General features: G+C 46.5%; 2 protein-coding genes across 18 annotated transcripts in view; both read right to left on the bottom strand.

Moving 5' to 3' along the window:
- Positions 1-3184, bottom strand: part of Atp6v0a4 (ATPase H+ transporting V0 subunit a4) — a 76899-nt gene extending 73715 nt beyond the window's left edge. The window contains exon 1 of the mRNA XM_085840731.1: positions 3095-3184. The gene's annotated coding sequence lies outside the window, so the exon portion shown is untranslated. The remainder of the gene's footprint in view (positions 1-3094) is intronic.
- Kiaa1549 (KIAA1549 ortholog) overlaps positions 1-19758 on the bottom strand; it is a 160107-nt gene that overhangs the window by 26041 nt on the left and 114308 nt on the right. For 15 of the 17 annotated variants that reach the window (XM_085840714.1, XM_085840719.1, XM_085840713.1 and 12 more), the window contains exons 17-20: positions 18109-18155; positions 15521-15681; positions 9692-9837; positions 3095-7352 (exon numbers count right to left, since the gene is read on the bottom strand). In XM_085840714.1, coding sequence (XP_085696840.1) covers positions 7098-7352; positions 9692-9837; positions 15521-15681; positions 18109-18155 — 609 coding nt within the window. In that variant the 3' untranslated portion in view covers positions 3095-7097. The remainder of the gene's footprint in view (positions 1-3094; positions 7353-9691; positions 9838-15520; positions 15682-18108; positions 18156-19758) is intronic. The other 2 variants (XM_085840728.1, XM_085840730.1) reach the window with 2 other exon arrangements.

The raw sequence follows: 19758 nt of genomic DNA, 5'->3' as shown, positions 1-19758 counted from the left end.
TTCCTAGTGACTGCTCTCCCGGGTACTTTGGACCTGTTTACACTCAGAGCAGGTAAAATCTGGCTGCACAGAACATTCTCCAGGTCTCACGGCACTTCAGGCGCTTGTGGTTTTGTTTTAAATCCTTAGTCACTACAATATATGTATGCATGTATGCATGTATACATACACACACATATATATGTATATATATATATATTTATTAGGAAGAGAGAGAGGGGGATTGGTGCTAAGGGCCAAACCTAGGGTCTTGCACATATCAGGTGAGTTCACTACCACCAAGCTATACCCCTGCCCAATACTTATTAACAAACTGTCCAATATATTAGACTATATGATCAATGAATATTCATGTGTACTTCTAATTTTTTTTGAATATTTTTTCAAGTTCGTTTGAACATTCATCATGTCCCATTCCTACTAGATTTTGAAATCTTTTAAAATTTTACTATTTTTCTCCATTTTACTTATTTGTGTGCATTCAGATGCATGGAGGTTCCAGAACACCATACAAGACTTAGTTCTTTCCATCATTCGGGCTGATGGGATCTAATCCAGGTAGTCAGGCTTGAGGGAAAAGCGCTAAGATACTCAATGGCCAAGTTTTTAAATTTGTTATTTTATGGGAGGGGGTGTGTACATAGGTGCTCTCTCGGCCATGTCACACCTGCGGAAACACACTCATTGAAGCAGGGTCTCTCTGTTGGCACACTACATACTCTGCTCCTAAGAGCTTCTGGATAATTCTCCATCTGGGTCTCCCACCTGACTGCAGGACTGCTGGGATCAGAGATGTGGGCTGCCACGTTCAGCGTTCTTGTGGGTTCTGGGCCTGAACCTAGGTCTTTAGGGTTGCACAACCCTACACCCTTACATGTGCCGAGCCATCTCCCTTACAACCATTAATACTTCTTTTTTTTTTTAATGTTTTGAACCACCTGAGTCTTCCAAGTGGCCTCCGCTGCCTGCTGCTGGGTTTGAGCTTCCCTTTTGGTCATTCTTGTTTGGTGGCCCCAAGCATGCTAAGCACGGGCAGCTCCTATTAACTCTAAACTTTTGATACATGACCTCAATATGTTGGCTACACTAGCCTCAAACCCATGGTCCTCCTGCCTCAGCCTCCGGAATTCCAGGATTAAAGGTGTGTGCTTACTTGTACTTGGCTGAACTCACAAAAGATTTTCTCCGAGTCTTGAAGCTGGTAGCTCTGCTGTCACTGTGAGCAGGAGCCATGCCCTCACAGCAGCGTGGTGGGTCCCAATCATACAGAACAGGTCATGCACAAGGCAGGACTGCAAGAGATATGGCAGTACCCTGTCGTCTACCCTAGCTGTCTAGTATTGTCTACCTGACAAGATTAGTTTGTTGGCACATTTTAAAACACAGCTGTAAATGACAGGGTTCCAGTATCTTTTCCACAGCTCCCCCATTAGCAAGGTCTTTTATACAAAGCTGTCCGTGTTTGTGGCCCCAGGATGCTACCTAGGATTCTGTGTTTTTCTTAGTTACTGGGGTCCCCTGTGTTCCACGTTCTTCTGCTCTCAGGTTGTCAGGGAGTTTCGTTTTCTTGGGTCTCAAAAGTAACCCCTTGTTTGCCCTCTTAATCGTCTTTTCAAGGTGGGATGACCTTTGCCCTTCTCGTTTGCCTTTTTACACCACAGTGTCCTATCTTTTCACTGTGCTGGCATCTGCTCTAAGGGCGCACCAGCCGAGCCACTAGGCAGCAGCAAGCGGGCATGGTACCACTGCTGCCAAGTGGGGACAGTTCTGCCAGCTCCCGGGAATGGAATGCTGTGTACTGAAGTCCTTGGAGAACCACACTAGGTATTCTTAGCAGGTACTCAAAACCAGAGAACCAAAGGTCACCTCAGCATAAAAAACCACCACTGACAAACTACAAAGCCACCGTGTTCCCAAGGAATGAACCACAAAGGATCGCTTCCACACCGATTCGTAGCATTTATTGACATTTCCATTTTAAAATCCTAGGAAAGCTGTAAAAATTGTAAACATGGGAACCAAACACTTGCATAAATTATTTCCAAACTCTACAGCACATTAGAAAACAGTGCAGCTAATTGAAGGGTAGAAACGTAACTGACAAACAGAAGGGCAGGCTCAGTCACTAAATCACACACCCATACCAGGCTTTAAGTGCCCGTTTGAGATCAGCAAACTGTGATTGTCAAGTTGCAGTCTTGATGCCACAGGTGGCCCAATTCGTTCTGCGGTTTTGTATAGTAACACGAATCGCCTAGCACGAGGGTGCAGAAAGTCAGAGCATGGACCTCAACTGAGTCGGAGACAAGCTGGCATCCTGGAGCAGCCTGGCAGAGCAAGCTTCCCTGACAACCCTACTCCTGTCTCCTTCCTCTCTGCTCCACAGCGTGCTGTGCAGAGATGGGAGCAAAGCCCAGAGCCTTTCTCTTAGCCGTTTCAGAACCAATGCCCTGGTGCTCGGCATGACTTAGTTAATGACCAGAACTCTTGGTTCCTCTAGCACCTCCTGTTTCTTTCCTTACCACCGTGATAGAACTTTAAAGTCTGGCTTTAACTTAGCCCTGTAACGGCGCATTTGGGAGTCAAGTCATGAGTACTTGGTATCTGGTGGGCATGAGAAAAGACATCAGTGATCCTCCAAGTAATCTCGAAGTGGCCCTGGAGCAGGGAAACATAGGAGGCAGCAAAGCAGGCAGCCTGCATTGTGACCTGCCCAGTGGGAAGCCAACCTGGGAGGAGCATATCAGACGCAGACATTCATTGCTCCCCTTGCGTCCTGGTGTTCCCAAAGGCATTTACTATTCTCTTTCTACACGTCAATGCTGCTGTGTGTTCTTAAGATAATTGCCGAGTGTCCTGTTACACACACAGGTATGAATTAACACTGTACCATGACGGTTCAGTTTTCAAGTCTTTTTAACATGGACAAAAGAATTCCAGTTTAGACACCCACAATCACCACCACCCCCCTCCAGCACCCTCCCCCACAAAATAAACCACCTGAAATGTGCCCGGTCTTGTTTACGAGGTGATGAGTGTAAGCCTATATACTTCATGGAAATGCTACAACAGAGGCCCACAGAAACCCTCTCACCTGTTCCAGGAATGCCTGCAATGGGCTGGACTAAATGACGATGCTCATGGACTGTCCCACACAGACGTGTTTGTGCTCACAGGTGTAGAAGCAGCCTTCCTTGTACTCCCGCCTGGACCAGATGTGGACAAGCAGGCTCTGATGACTTACTTTGGAGGTAGAAATGACATGGCGAGGACTCTGCTAGTGGGAAACTTAGTGTGTACTATGACAGGAGCACTCTGTCCTGCTCTTAGAACCTTGACCCAACATCTTTCTAAGTGTCTGATTCCCACCTAAGAATCCAGGATGAAAGGGCCAAGGGAGGCCTGAGGAATGATTAACTTGTGAAGTCCTGCCAACGTAGACTAGTGTCCTGGGGACTGGCTTGGTTACTGGAACACTCACCAACATCTGAAATAGCAGTGAACACTGTATACAAGAAAGCAGGGAATTACTGGTTTTGGCTGGAAGCCTTCCAGGCACACTTGCACCTGTGCTTTGGGTCACTGGCCTCATGCCTTCAAAAATTCTGCTTGGCAAAATCCTACTGCTTAAAAGTCACGTGCCATCCAAATCAACACAAACTCTGAAAGTAAATTAAAAACTGGAGGAAAAAAATGGAGGTGTAGATAATGAAGCCCGCCCGATGTAACTTATCCACAACCTGCTGTAACCACCAAGGATCAAGGTCTGCTATAAGCTAAGCTCTGCAAGGCCCAGCTCAGCACCACTGACGTACTTTAGAGCAGACATCAGCAGTTCCTGGTATTCTGACCTCCCTTTCCCCACACCAGGGCTCTTGCTCAGCGGATCGTCACCAGCCTGGACATTTGCTTGCTTTGTTACTAGACAGGTTCCCTCCCAACACTATTTCTTCTTAAGACCGAAGTCACTTGGACAGAATACCCAATTCCTAAACCCTTCCCCAGGACAACTGTGAGGCTTATCCATTGCTGTGGCTTGGGTAACATCAAAAGTGGCTTCTGCAGCTGGCTTCTCCCCTAAAGACTCAATCCCAAACATGTAATTTTTTTGACTTCTGAATATCCAACACACCTGTGCCTTTTGCATTTTATGGGTATCTAAGCCACCCTGCTTATCTATAGCGTCCATCTTTTATACCTGTCTGTACTATCCAGCTTAGATTCTAAAATCTCTTAGAAGACAGGACTCATGTCTGCTGACTCATCTAGTGTCAGGAAGTTGGGAGCAAAAAAAAAAAAAGATGCTTCACAGGCGACCTCTGAAACTGACAGAGGACCTGGTAAGTTTGAAACAACACAGCAGTAGGAGGAGTCACATGGGGCTTTGCTCTGATTTGTCTTGCTCTGATTACTGATGGGTGGACCCAGCCACTGGCAGATCACACATCACCCATGGCAGGACATCTACACAGATAACCTCTGACATGTTCACAGTGACCGAGGCGCCCTCCTCAAGGGTTGTTTTCAAGTAGGATCCCACCTGACTTTTAGAAGCAGAGATCATATGAGGTGTCAGGTTGGGGAGGTTATGGTCTTGTTAACAAGAATGACATACAGAAGGAATCAGACACATGAAATCAGCAACAAAGGAGACTGCAAAAAAGCACTTCTCCAAGCACTCTGTCCTAAAAATGCTGACTTAAATTTGCAGTTTGTGTTTCTCAACAGAACTTCTAAAATTAGAAGAAAAGGACAGACATTAAACTTAACTTTCATTTTGGAGCACTTTAATAATTTATACATGTTGAGGACGACGGTTTTTAGGGGAGCACACTGGATGATTGACTGGACGCCTGCAGGACGTGGCATATCCCACAGCAGTTTAAGGATGGTCAACCTGCTGTGCCAGTTGTTTAGGGGAAATGAGTGCAAACTGAGTGTGCTTTAAATAACCAACAACTAACTGAGCACTGGCGCCCCCACAGAGCCTGCATGCCACGCTACACTCCTTTGGTTGTGACACCCTTTAAAGGTGTATCTGTCCTAAGAGTAAAAATACAGGTAGAATCCCTTCATCATTTCAAAGGCATCAAAATTGCTGTTTTTGTCGTATCCTCTGACACCGAGGCTCATTTTGTCATTGTACAAAGGAGGTACCATTAGGATGCTCGATGTCCAAAACATTCATGACATAAGGTGAGAAAGAGCCATTTATTCTGTGTGTTGATTTGCATTCATCACACGATGTCATACTACCACTCCGCCTGGATATTTGAGACTTGGTTAGAGAGGCCTGGAAAGAGGATCTTCCAGCTTGGGAAGAGAACATATTAAATCAAGATTAATAAATAAGCCCAGAACAGGGGTCTCCTCTTCCATCCTCTGCAGAGTGCCTGCAGGCCTCCTGACAAAGATCAGTGGGTCCCCTCCTGTATGCCTTCTCATCTGGAGTGTGCAGATAAGCACTGGCTGCCTCAGTTTCCAGGAACAGGTGTCCTTGTGTCCTGAGACTGACTGAGAAGGGCAAAGACAATTCTGGAACCAGTGACTGCAGTCTGGGGGCTTGTTCTAAGCTGTCTCCATTTTCTTCAAACTTGCAGACACACAGTTTTGATTAGGCTGAGCACCACCACCACCACCACCACCACCCCAGCCCAAACTCTAACCCATTATCTGTTGTCCAATCAAAAGTATTCATTCATCTGACGAAGAGCTTCATGGTTCGACTCCCTGTTGGTGTACAATTTCCCAGAGTTTCCTTCAGGCACCAGGATACAGAATGTCATTATGTCGGAGGCCGAGAAATGTGACATCAGAAGCACACTGTGAGGTAATCTCTCTCTGGCCCAAAGTGAGTATGGCAGACTTCAGACAAAGAAATAATAGCTAAATCAGAAATGGGGGGGGGGAACTCTCATTTCCTTCATGTTTTCAAAACCCTGTATTTCTTCAGTCATTACAGAGGCTGGCAGGAACACAGTTCCACTTCCAGTCCAGAACTCAGGGGACCTGACTACCATGGGCAGATTCATGACAGTCAGGTAGTCCTAAGAATCACGGAAAATAACGTCTGCTTCCATAAGACATTCAAACATAACCTGCGAGCAAACTGTCAGTGAAGCACAAGGACCTGGGTTAGGACACCCCAACAGCCTCATTCTGGAGGATGGACCTTGCGGAGATGCTCTGCTATGGTGTCAAGAGCTGGGTGAGCCCAACAAATAAACAGCAAATGCAACTAAGACCGGAAACCCAGACTCTGATATGTATTTTGAATAACCAAATAAATATGAAGCTTCCCCCTCCCAAGTACAGCTTTTTCTTTTTCTTTCCCACCCCAGACCCCAGAACACAATGAAACCACCAACATATTCTTCTACTGCAAAAGCCACAGTTGTATTTCAGACAGAAAGGTGAAGGCCCTCAGAGCTGTAGCACCAGAAGGAGAAAGAATGCAGGCGATGGCTTTGTTTGAAATCACCAGGCTCCACGACCTACCATCAGGTTCTCACTAGAAGCTCTTCTAGATTACCAAAGAGTCTTAGCATGTCTTGATGTTAATATTACTATTAACCTAAGTTCCTACGGAGGAGAAGAGGGCTCAAGCTGTTATTAAAATGTCTTGAGATCTCTCTTCTCAGGAAACTGAGCAGTGGGTGTGTTGTGCGACCAGTCAGATTCCCGGGGAAAGGCTGCCCCTGCATCCCCATCCACCTCGAGGGTTTAATCTTCTGCCTTTGAAAGAAGACACTAACTTACATTTTGTTAGCTTAGGTTTGTGTTTTGGTTTTCTCTGTGTGTGTGTGTGTGTGTGTGTGTGTGTGTGTGTGTGTGTGTGTGTAAGTGCTGGCTTTTGGCCCAAAAGTACACACATTTTGATTGAACCAAAGTGGTCATCAAATTGCCAACCCAGAAAAAGTACCATGAGTTGTCCATGTAACTTTATGGCATCTTCTAACATTGCGACTTGTTCCCTTCCTCGGGCAGCTTGCCCGGAGATGCTACTTCCGACTCCTCCAAACACCCACTCGGTTGGTTTCCTTTTGGTCTTGCTTCCACGGGAAGCAGATACTTGGCAAACCTGCAAGGGAGGCTGATCAGCTGTGGAAGTTCTGTACTGAGCCCTGTTTCTGAGAGAGCCGCAGGAGCTCCTCACGGATCGCTTTGATGAGGGAGGCGGAGGAGTGGCCAGGCTGGAGGTCCTCTGTGGAGCTGGTGGGGTAACCCAGCCCAGGGCCCTGCAGCCCTCGGTGGGTGAGGTTCCCGGGAGGGGCTGAGGGCTCCCTGCCCGAAGTCCTTGGCACCTGAAACAGCGGTGAAGAAGAATACTCTTGATGTCCGAGCATGTGGGTCTGAAAGATACGGTAAACGTTATTACACTTCCCACGTGAAGACAAGAGAAAAAGCTAGTTCTCGCTGGGGTTGCCATCTCCCCACCCACTCCCTCAGATCTCCAGTGTGGTCCCTGTCACTCGAATCCCTGTGTGCTGGGTGTAGATTGCCTGGGAGCAGAAAGGAGCTGCTCCAGGGCTTCTGGTTCGTGGCAGAACTGAAGGAGATCTGGGAGCTGGAGAGGGTAAGTTAGGGGAATACCCACGACATCCCAGAGTTGGGGCAGCTAAGGAAGCACTGGCAAAGGGCAAGATGAGAACCTGTGTGTCCGTTCTGGTGCCCAGGGAGTGTACGTAAGAACACACTGGGATTCGGAGGCCAAGGGCAAAGACCGTATCCTTAGAACTGGTCATCCCCTTCACTTCCCCACTGCTGGGATCGCAGGCATGTCCCTCCACACCCCTCATTCCACCTCATCCAACTGTTATCTATCATGCGCCATTTAGTGCCTTTTTAGAAAGCAGGCTATTTTTACTCGAAGACATTAATTAGTTCTTCTGAAATTGGCAGGCAATGAATTGATTTGGTGTTGTTTTGGCAAGAATGATTACATTTTCAGTAATTGTTTTTCATGTACTATGGAAGGGGAAGGGGAAGGGGAAAGGGGAAAGGGGAAAGGGGAACGGGGAAAGGGGAATGGGGAAAGGGGAAAGGGGAAAGGGGAATGGGAAAGGGGAACGGGAAAGGGGAACGGGGAACGGGAAAGGGGAACGGGGAAGGGGAAGGGGAACGGGAAAGGGGAAGGGGAAGAAGGGGAAGGGGAAGGGGAAGGGGAAGGGGAAGGGGAAGGGGAAGGGGAAGGGGAAGGGGAAGGGGAAGGGGAAGGGGAAGGGGAAGGGGAAGGGGAAGGGGAAGGAGAAGGGGCAGGGGAAGGGGAAGGGGAGGGGAAGGGGAAGGGGAAGGGGAAGGGGAGGGGAAGGGGAAGGGAAAGGGAAGGGAACTAAATTGGTGTGTGCAGTTCAGTATGCTAAATCGCAGGTCAGTGCACGAAATTACAGGCAATGACTAAATCAGGTCAGTATGCTAAGTCAGTGTTCTAAATGTGAAGCAAGCACGGTCTGTTTGCTCTGTTTGTCTGAGAGATAACTCAGCTATTAAGAGGACTGTGTGCTCTCCCCAAAGTCCTGAGTTCAATTCCCAGAGCCAACTGTTCCTACATTTCCCTTCCCCACATAATGGAAGAAATTCTTCCCAGTGACCACTACCAAATTCAGCAATAATACTTCATGAAATGAAGCTGAGCACATTACAATAGAAAACTGTCACTGCACCGGAAGCGAACCCCTGCTATTTTAAGTCTAGCAAACAATCACTCTCTTAGAGTTATATTCCCTCTCACTAGGTAGATGTCTCTGTGTGAGGAATTTACTGTCACCACCGAGCAGGTGACAGACTGAAATGAAAGTTGATATGACATTTTTAAAAGGTACTTTTGGGTTTGCATCCTCAAAATCTGTTAGCTTATTATACCCCAAGATTTAAAACAAAAAAATTTTTTAAGAATCTATTTTCTTTTGTGCTTGTGTGTGTGTGCGCACACCAGTGTGCATGCACGCATGTGTATAGGTGAGTTCCCACTAAGGCCAGTAGAGGGCATCAGATTCATCGGAGCTGGAGTTACTGGTATTTCCGAGCCATTGGACATGGGTTGTGGGATTCAAACGCTGGTCCTTGGCCTGACAGAGAGCTCAGCTGTTGAGAGCACTGTCTGCTCTCCCAGAGGTCCTGAGTTCAAATCCCAGCAACCACATGGGAGCTTATAACCACCGTAATGGGATCCGATGCCCTCTTCTGGTGTGTCTGAAGACAGCAACAGTGTACTCAAACGTACAGAATAAATAAATCTTTTTTTGTTTGTTTGTTTTTAAATCAACAGGCTGGTCCTCATGATTTAACAGCAAGGGCTCTTAACCACTTAACGATCTCTCTCCAGCCACATAAAATTCTTGAGCAAACAAAAGTCCTTGCAGAGATTAACGGTGCTCATGCTAAGCAGCTAGAGACCCAAAGGATGATGGATGCCTTGAAATGCCCCAAGTCGTGTACTTATCACAAAGCCATCCCCAGGTGGAGGTCAAGGTAGGGCTGTCATCAGCCAGCCAGTGAGGATACAGAAAAAGTACGTTCCTGACCAGCTACAGTGCTCACACCAAAGAAGTCGTCTGGATTTTACTCAGATCCACGACTTGAAGCCTGAAACCTGCCTCAACAAGAATCGTCAGCATTCCAAAAGTGGAAGGGAGTTTACCAGACGGCAAGCACAACCAAGCCAAGGCTGGCCCAAGCCCCAGATACTCACGGCTTCTCTTCGCCCTGCCTCCTCCTCCCCGTACACAGGCCAGCCTGGTCCCCCGTACTGGCTGCCTCTGCCGGCAGGAATTTCCACTGGCTGGGCCCCGATTCTGCTTGCAATCCCCACCTGTGTCAGATGCTGGATCTGGGAGCCTGAAAGGAACACCCAACAGAGACCCGGTCAGCATCTGCAGGACATACATAGGGAGGACGACACCTTCAGCTCTGACCATGGGCTCCTCTGAGCATGCGTTCAATCTGTGCTGATGTCCAACACCTCTAGAAGTGGCATTTCCTAAGAAGGCAGGCGGGAGAGCTGCTTTCATTCCCTCTCAACACGATGCTGATGCAAGGCTCCTAACTTCCCACTGACATCAGATGCCTGGGATCAGGGATCGCAGAAGGTGGAAAGGAGAGAAATGTTTTAAGGCCGTAAAGAAGCCGAGGCCTGGTGCCTTCTTGCTTAGAGCTGAGAGTCTCAAGGATACGAATATATGACATGCTTTTTTTTTTCCTTAAAAAGCAGGTGATAAAATTATTTAAATCCAGAATGTTTAATACACTACATATTTCCGTAACAGCCACGACACAAGTAACCTCACTCACTAGCTCACAGGCGAGTGAAGGCAAAGCCAGCATCTTTCTGGGGCTAATTCTCCACACCCAGACATTAGCTTGGGTGTGGCTCCAAAAGCTCAGTGTTCGTGCCCTTCTCTTTTGTCAGCATTTGGCACATGGAAATACGCTGCACTGCAATCAAGGAAGAAAATAAAGGGTCCCTATTTTATTTTTTGGTGGTGCTAAGGACTGAGCCCAGGTCATATCTGCTAGGCAGGTGCTGTACCAGTGCAGCTACATCCCAACTCCTCAAACTTGATCTCTGAGCCTTGTGAAACACAGGATGTAATTCTAAACACTGCTAGGATCATCCAATCTGTCTATGGCACAGAAGCTCTCTGAGGGTCCCTTGGGTAATGTGGCCTCCCCATGTCAGCCCTGTTTCCTATGCTGGCCAGGTACCCTTAGCTAATGGGCTACTTCAATGCTTACATCTGGGCATACAGCAATAACTGAGGGTCAGGAAAAAAAAAAGTCTGGGCCTCAGCCAGGGCAGACGAGCTCCACATGGGTCCCACGTGAGCCCTGGCCTATAACTGGACAGACTCGGCAGCATGAAAATCATCTATCAACATCAGTACTATCTATTTCTCAGACACAGGCTGAGCTCATCTTCTGAAGGGTTACAGATGTAGCCCAGGAAGAGATTAAAGCATAGCTTTTGTGTTAAACCACACAGGGGCTGGAATCATACTGCAGGCCTGACTCTGAATCCTGCTTTGATCCCTTAACAAAATAGTGGTGGCTTCTGGCTGACTCAGAACCTGGCAGACCCCCAGCTGCTGGCAAACCATGTGTTCTCCAGGCGCTGGCTCCTGCCCCACCCCTGCTGGACATCAGCTCCTCAGAGCTCCAGGCACCTCAGAGGGTTATGTCAAGGAACAGAAGGTATAAGGTGGATCAAACACCAAATACGTAGGATCTTAAGTCATTCCAAGCCTTTCTTGATCTGTGTTAAATAGCTGCCCATGGATGTGATGGCACACACTCAGGAGGCGGAGGCAGGCTGATCCCTGTGGGGATGAGACCAGCCTGGTCTACAGAGATAGCTCCCAGAGAGCCAGGGCTACACAGAGAAACCCTGTCTCGAATGAATGAATGAATGAATTAAAAATAAATATCTGTGCACTTACTCACTGAATATCTAAGGAGGTAGCTTTCTGCTGCTTCTTCTTCCAATTCTGAATTAGGATCTACTTAATATCTTGACGCCATGTTGGTTTCCCCTCAATATTTTGGATTTTGGAGGAGAGAGATTGTGTATTCCAATTAATTTTTTTTTTTAACCAAACCAAAGGCCCATGAGTTCTACTTACACTTGATCCCAAAAGCTCTACACCGCTATGATTCTGCTTCCTAATGGTATACCAGCTGCTACACACTCTTGCTGCCTTGCCTCCTCCGCCACGATGGACCAGCACCCTCAGACTGTGAGCCCAAGCAAAGCCTTCCTTGCTCACATGGCTTTAGTCAGCAATGAGAACAATAACTAACATGACCGCCATCAGCCATCATCCAATGACAGCACTAACAGTGAAGCTGATATGCACTGAGGAAGAGGGACACACCAAGCGCTGTCTGGGGTAAGTTACACTCTTCATCTTGTTAAATGCTCCAAACAACACAGGAGCTCAGGACCAGGTGAAAAAAAACCTAAATGTAAATTTAAACACTTCATTTCTACAAAGATAATTTCATGGTTGTATGTGTCATATTAATTTAACCCATACTTCTTTAGTTATTTTTGAAACTAGGCTATATTCCTAGTTCTTTTATATGATAAACACACGCATATGCATGCGTGCACTTGCACACACACACACACATGCCTACACATAAACACATCATACACATGCATATACACACATGTATATACACATGCACACTCACATACACACATACACACGCATAAACATGCATACACACATATACATGTGCACATTCACACACATGCATACACACATGCATACACATACACACATATATACACATATGCATACACTCACACATGCACCTCCACACATTTGTGAATTATCTTCCTGTTCTCTGCTCATGCCTTCTGAAGGTTCCTTACTTGTCAATTTTTATGATTGATCCTCTACTATAAGCTTTTTATCATAATATCTTACAGATTTCCCCTATTTTTCTTTTGTTTATCTTTGGAGACAAGGTCTTTCTATGTACCTCTGGCTGTCCTAGAACTCACTATGTAAACTAGGCTGACCTCCAACTCATTTGCCTGCTCCTGCCTCTCAAGGTTGGGATTAAAGGCAAAAGACAGGACATCCGGCTTCTGGCAATTTCTAAAAACACACATTTGATAATTTGTCATCAAAACAGGGTTGTGTAGCTCAGGCCGGCCTTGAATTCACTATTCAGACGAGAATAATTTTGAATTGATTCTCCTACCCCCACTTATGCTGGGCTTATAGGCATTGAGGAATGAACCCTGGGCCTTCTATATGTCTGGGAAGTACTTTATCAACTGAGCTACATCCCCAGCCCCACATTTGATAATTTTTATAATTAAAAGGTAATTCTAGGAGCCAGAGAGAGGGCTCATCAGTTAAGAGCACTTAACCTCTCTTGCAGAGGACCTGGGTTTGTTCCCAGCACCTGCAAGGTGGCTCACAACTCTGTAACTCCAGTTTCAAAACACCCAACACCCTCCTCTGGCCTCCCCAGTCACTCCACACACGTGCACAGACAGACAGACACAGGCAAAACACCCATGTACATACAATAAAAACTTTTTAAAAATCTATTTTAAATTCTTCTGATAGTAACATTTCCCATTATAAAAATTTACATAATTTCATCTCTTGTTAGAAATTATTGGAAGACAGATTGTTCTTGAATATTGACACATACAACTTCCATGTTTATGTTTCCATTTTTTTTTACTTTTTATTGATTCTTTGTGAATTTCACATCATGTAGCCCAATCCCACCCATTTCCCTGTCCCCTTGTATCTACCCTCTGCCCTTGCAACCTCCCCTGCAAAAGAGAATAAGATAGAATTTTTTTTTTTTTTAAAAAGAATCTTGTCCTGGAAGCTATGGTGTATCTCAGGGTGTCACACAGTACACACTCTTGTCCACACATCTTTACCTGTGAATGTTCAGTGCATTGAGTCATTGGTCTGTTTCGAGGCCTCTGGCTTCTGCTACAGTATCTATACCGGATCCTCATGGGAAACCTTGTTGTTTCCCTGTGTCATACAGATCCTCCAGATCTGAAGCTGCAGGACTGGCCCTTCCATGTTCCAGGAGATCATAACTGGAATAGATGCTGGGGTGAGCCAACTCAAAGCCCTGGATCTGGGCCTGGGTGGGAGCTGAGTGAGTCAGCATGCCAGCTCGCCTGGATCCCAACCAACAGGGTGTTTTCTCCAGCACCACCACCCTGGCTAGCTCACCCAAAGCTTCAGCCAGCAAAAGCAGGGTCTGCTCTCTTGCTTTCAGTCCTCACGGCCTGCTCACCTGCACATTCATCACTAGGGCCAGCTCTGTTGTGCTGCACATCAAGGTGCAGGGCCAGCTCTCCTGAGTGCTGCAGCCAGTGAGGGGTGGGGCCAGCTCTTCTGCTCTCACGACCTCAGCATCAGCTCACCCACCTACTGCAGGTGGTGAGAGGCAGGTGTGTGTGTGCGAGGGGTGCGGGGAGAGCTCATCTTTCCATTGCCCATGCTACTCCACAGTACAGGAAGGGCAGGGCTAGCTCTCCCATGCACACACCCCCAGGTTGGCTCACTTGCACCTGTCACTAGGGTCACCTCTACTGTGCTGTCTAGGCCCAACTCTCCCAGTGCTGCAACCAGTGAAGGGCAGGACCAGCTCTCAGACTCTCATGACCTCAGGGTCAGCTCACTCTCTACAGCTCACTGTAGGTGGCAAGGGTAGGAATGGGACGGTGTTTCCATGGAGTTTTTTTTTTTTTTAAATATAAATTAATGCATCTGAATTTGGTTAGTATGTATGCAGTGCAGAAGGCGCAACTATACACGCAATACAGGAGGTTCCAGGCAAAGACTAGGACATGGAAAGTGTGGGAAAGTCCACAGAGCATCAGGATATTAGTCTGTGGATGACGGACCATGTAAATATAAGAATTTCCTAGAATAACACGATGGAAAAATATCTAGTGTGGTGGTTTGAATAGGAATAGCCCCCCTAAGGTCATATATCTGCATGGCTGGTTACCCAGGAGTGGCTTTGTTGGAAGTGTGTCATTGGGGTGGGGCGTTAGGGTTTCAAATGCTCCAAGCCAGGCTCAGTGGCTCTCTCTTCCAGCTGCCTGTGGATCCAGATGTCGAGCTCCCAGCTACCTCTCCAGCATGGTGCCTGCCTGGATGCCGCCATGCCTCCCACCATGATGACAATGGACTGAACCTCTGAAACTGTAAGCCAGCCCCAATTCAACGTTTGCCTTTATAAGAGTTGCCCATGGTCATGGTGTCTGCTCATAGCAACAGAATTTTGACTAAGATATTTAGCAACCACTGAAAATTTAGAATTCACATAAACTACTTTCTTGATGACATCAAAGAAGTATATACTCTGTAGACAGAAGCTCTGGGAGTCATAGAAGAGGGACAGGAAGTCATTGAAGGTAGGGCACCCAACAGTGACTTTGCAAAATACACAGGAAACAGGGTGAGCCTGGCAAAGGCCCATGATCTCAGGCAACACAGATGCTCTAGAAACACAGGACGGCATTTACAAACAGAGCTCAGAGCATGAGCTCTTCATGAATTACAGCCATGAAAGGAGTCAGTGATCTGGGGAGGGAAAGTCTGAAGCTTGGGTAAACTGCTGGAGTGACACCAATAGATGCATCTGTGGTGGCCACAGCTTGTCCACCAAAGAGCAGTGTCCCCTACTGAAACCCTAAAGGGTCTCACATTGTTCCACTATTATACCTCTGGTGGCCTGATCAGAGGAACTAATCTTGTAAGTTGTAGGGCAATGGAAATGACCCAGCGGGTAAAGGCCCTTGACATGAAGGCCTGACCACCTGAGCCCGATGGAGCAGCACACATCGGCAACCCAGTATGCTTAAGGTGAGATGGACGGTAAAGACAAGGGAACTGGCCAGAAGCTAGTGAGCCAGCTATACTGGCTTGGCAGCAAGAGCCATCACCTGCCGACGCATCTTCTTGACTCCTAAAGCAAGTGTTCTAGCACCCAGAAATGCAAGCTCAATCGCCGTACCCACCTGTGGTGCCCCCAACAGGCCGAGGCCGGGCCACTGATGGCATCTCCTCTGAGTAGATCCCTCGGGCAGCATATGGAGCATCAGTTGATGACTGTGGCTGTGGGGGTTCAGGGGGAACCAACTCTGAAGACTGCAGCAACCCTGGGCCAAAGCTAGGTCTGCTGGGAGAGCAGAGCACACATCAAAACCCTTACCCTACTCTGGAATTCCACTAGGCTACCACCCTCTACACGAATTAAAACAGTCTCAAGTAATTATCTACCTTCTTTCTGGGAATATAGGACATCCTCTGGCTCCCTAAGGGGTACAACTTTCCGGTTTGTTCAAGGCCCTACCTCACTGCTAAGTCTGAAAGACTGCCATGAGAAGAAAGGAGAGAGGAGGAAGAGGGGGGAGGAGGGAGGAGAGGAGAGGGGAGAAGACAGGAGGGAAGGGGAGGAGGGGAGAGGGAAGAGGACGGGAGAGGAGAGGGGAGGCTCGTGACCAGAGCCTCACTTTTCAGTCTGGCTGTCCACTTTGTACCCAGACATGAGTTATTAGATATTTACTTTGGTATTTTGTTTTCTTTTTCTTTTTTCTTTTGTAAAGATTTATTTTATTTTATTTTATGTATATGAGTACACTGCAGCTGTACAGATGATTGTGAGTCTTTCGTGTGGTTGTTGAGAATTAAATTTTTAGGACCTCTGCTTGCTCCAGCCAGCTCCACTTGCTCCGGCCCAAACATTTATTTATTATTATATGTAAGTACACTGTAGCTGACTTCAGACACCAGAAGAGGGCATCAGATCTCATTATGGGTGGTTGTGAGCCACCATGTGGTTGCTGGGATTTGAACTCAGGACCTCCAGAAGAACAGTCAGTGCTCTTAACTGCTGAGCTATCTCACAGGCCCCTTTTTGTTTTCAAAAGGAAAACTCTACAGACAATCTCACTTGTCTAAAAAGGCTGAAGACCAGTCTAAGGAAGCGTCCTCAAACTTGTAAAGTTCTGAAGCCTTTACACTTAGAACAAAACACTATCTGGGGCTCCTAAGTTGACCTTTGGTTTATGTGAACTCAATCCTTTAATACTAGCTCTATTATAAGTTAAAATGAAGACCATTCAAAAGCATTTTAAACATCTATTAAAACCACCAACCAATTCAATGCTACCACATCAGTCCTCGTGACGTAAACCACCGTCTCCAGTCACCTCCAAAGTAGTGAGCAGTGCCTTAGATCTGGCTCAAAGGCCTCCCCCAGAGGACATCTGGATTCTCACACAGCTTTTCATTATCTAGAGAACATGCTATTGGTTTCTGTGTTCAAACCCATAGACTCTTATACGTAATTTTCACTTGAATAGGAAAGACAGAATTCTTCTTCCTGGACAGGTCTAGGTCTGTTACTATCCAATTAAAAATGTCTTCGGTTTAGATTTATTTAATTTCATATATATGACTTTTTGTGCGCATGTGTGCGCGCACATGTGTGTGTGTGTGTGTGTGTGTGTGTGTGTGTGTGTGCGTGATGTGTAAGCCTGGTGTTCTCAGAGGCCAGAAAAGGACGCTGCATCCCCTGAAACTGGAGTTACAGAGGGTCTTCAGCCACCATGTGGGCACTGGGAACCAATTCCTGATTCTTTGCTAGAACTCTCAACCATCAGCCATCTCCGCAGCCCCAACACTACCTGAATTTTCAATATATTTTCATTATGTAATCTAAGAATGACTTCTTGCTCATAAAATACTTTCAACTCAAGGGTGAATTCTACTCAGCAAGTCTCCTGAGCAAGCTCAGAGCTCATTGGCAGAATTCTTCATGGAACAGAGAGGCTCCCCTCTGCCTCGTGTGCTAAGACTCTTACCACAAACAGATGCTGACTTTTGTCAAATGCTGTACCTACTGAAATGGCTTTTCTGCCTTCGTCTGCGAAGGGGTTCATTACACAGCCTGGTTCTCAGCATGCTAAATCACCCTCCTGTTGCTAGAATCAATCCTAACTGGTTGTAATATGATATCCTTTTTCTATACTGCTGGATGTTTGTAAACAGTTAGTTTCAGACTCCTTCTACCTTTGTTCATGAGGAAAAGTGGCCTTTAGTGTTCCTTTCTCAAAAAAGTCCTTGTTCTTCTAACTCATCCTTTCTTGGTTCTTGTCCCCACTCCCTCATCTCCCACTCAGTAGTAGAATTTAAATTCCAATATCCTATGTGGTGTGTGTGTGTGTGTGTGCGTGCGTGCGTGCGTGTGTGTAAAACTATGTGTGAACACATGAGCCGTGGCACACATGAGTACATCAGAGGGTAGCTTGTTGGAGTCAGTTCTCTTCCTTCTACTTTGTTGCTCCCCAGGACTAAGATCAGATTGTCAGGCTGTGGCAAACACCTTTATCCACTGAGCCATCCTGCCTGCTCAAGTCCTAATACTTCGGCAGTAAGCATCTTTACCACTGAGTCATCTCCCAAATGACTCAATATTTTGCCTCTTGGCAAATCCACAAGCCTATTTGCTAACTGTTCAAATTAACTGAAAACTGAGTGTATAAGATAAAAAACAACAGCCTGCATGAGAAAGCCATGATGGGATTTCTTCTGGAACCCTTACCTTGGCAATGGGCCCGATGGGGGAGTCATCCCATAGTCCTCGTATCTCTAGGAAAAATTCAAAAGGACACAAAGATAAATGTGTAATACCTATTTGAAAATGACTGTTTCAAGCCAGGTGTGGCCACAAATGTCTTTAGTCCCAGCACTCAGGAGGCAGAGGCAGATGGATCTCTGCAAGTTTAAGGCTAGCCTGATCTACAGAGCTAGTTCCAGCACAGACTGGGCTACACAGAGAAACCCTATCTTAAAGAAACAAGGAAGGAAGGAAAGAAGGAAGGAAAGAAAAGACAATATCAAACTTAGGCCTTTATGGTTAACTTGCAGGAATATTACCATTGTTACTGAGGAGTGTTTCAATATATTGCCTTAGCTAGCCAGGTCCTTACTACGTAGAACAGGCTAGTCCTACACTCACGAGATCCATCTACCTCTGCCTCTGAGTGCTGGGATTAAGAGACTGTGCTGCAATACTAGCAAGAATTGTTTTTTATTTTGTTTTGTTTGTTGAAAGTTTTGTTTTGTTTTGAGATAGGGCCTCTCTGCAGAGCCATGGCTGTCCTGGAACTCACTATGTAGACCAGGCTGGCTTGGAATTCACAGAAATCCACTTGCCTCTGCCTCCCAAGTCCTGCGATTAAAGGCATGCACCATATCGCCCAGCAAGAACTGTTTTCTTATTAAATCTTGGAATGCTACTGGGGTTCTCCAACAGCAATCGATAATGCGAGTTTTTCAATTAATTACTAATAATTTATTTTTTTGCTCTGTGTATAAGGTATTCTGCCTGTATGTAGTCCTATGGAATACCTGGGTGTAGTGTCAGCAGGGGCCAGAAGGCAGTGAGTCCCCTAGAACTGGAGTTGCAGACAGCTGCGAGCCTCCAGGTATAGCTGACTGTCTCCCATCCCCTAACCCAATGCCCCACCCTGTTGACTGCTTTACTGTGTCTTAACTTTTCAATTCCCTGTAAATCTTGGGAGCTTTCCGGGTGCTATCAGAGCTTATTTTTAAAACTAAAAATCTAAAACTGGATGAATAAAGCGGCTATGAGACAAAGGCTCTCGGTGGAAAAGGGAGGCTTCTGGGTAAAAATTTAGTAACTGAGTGGCTGGTTCACCTGGTCAGTGTATCGTTAACTTACTGAGAGCCTGGGTGTGGACCGTGTTAAAGAGTGCTTACATGCCCAGCATGGACAGGATCCTCTATCTAATGCCCGCCTCTGTTTTTGTTTGGGAGGTTTCTGCTTTTCAAACAAAACAAGAGTAAAACAGATCCAAAGCAATCCGGGCTAGGAATGTAGCCCAGTGCAGACCATTTGCCCGGCACAAGCACGGCCTGGGCACAAATCCTGTCTTAGAATAAAAGCAATTCTCAGAGTGGCTATCTTCCTTCTTTCTTTTCTCTTCCTTTCCTTTTTTTCTTCTTTTTCTTTTTCTTCTTTTCCCCCCACCAAGACAGGGTTTCTCTGTGCAGCCCTGGCTGTCCTAGAACTCACTCTGTAGACCAGGCTGGCCTGAAATTCTCAGCGATCCATCTGCCTCTGCTTCTCAAGTGCTGGGATTAAAGGCATGGACCACCACCTCCTGGCTAACTTTTGCATTTCTTAATCACAACAATTGTTTCTGTGTTGTTTGGTTTTGTTTTCTCC

The sequence above is a fragment of the Mus caroli genome, unplaced genomic scaffold, assembly GCF_978045245.1.
Source record: "Mus caroli unplaced genomic scaffold, Mus_caroli_1 scaffold_7, whole genome shotgun sequence".
Classification (NCBI taxonomy): domain Eukaryota; kingdom Metazoa; phylum Chordata; class Mammalia; order Rodentia; family Muridae; genus Mus; species Mus caroli.
Note: the sequence above shows the minus strand (reverse complement) of the source record. Positions and strands in the feature narration are given on the sequence as shown.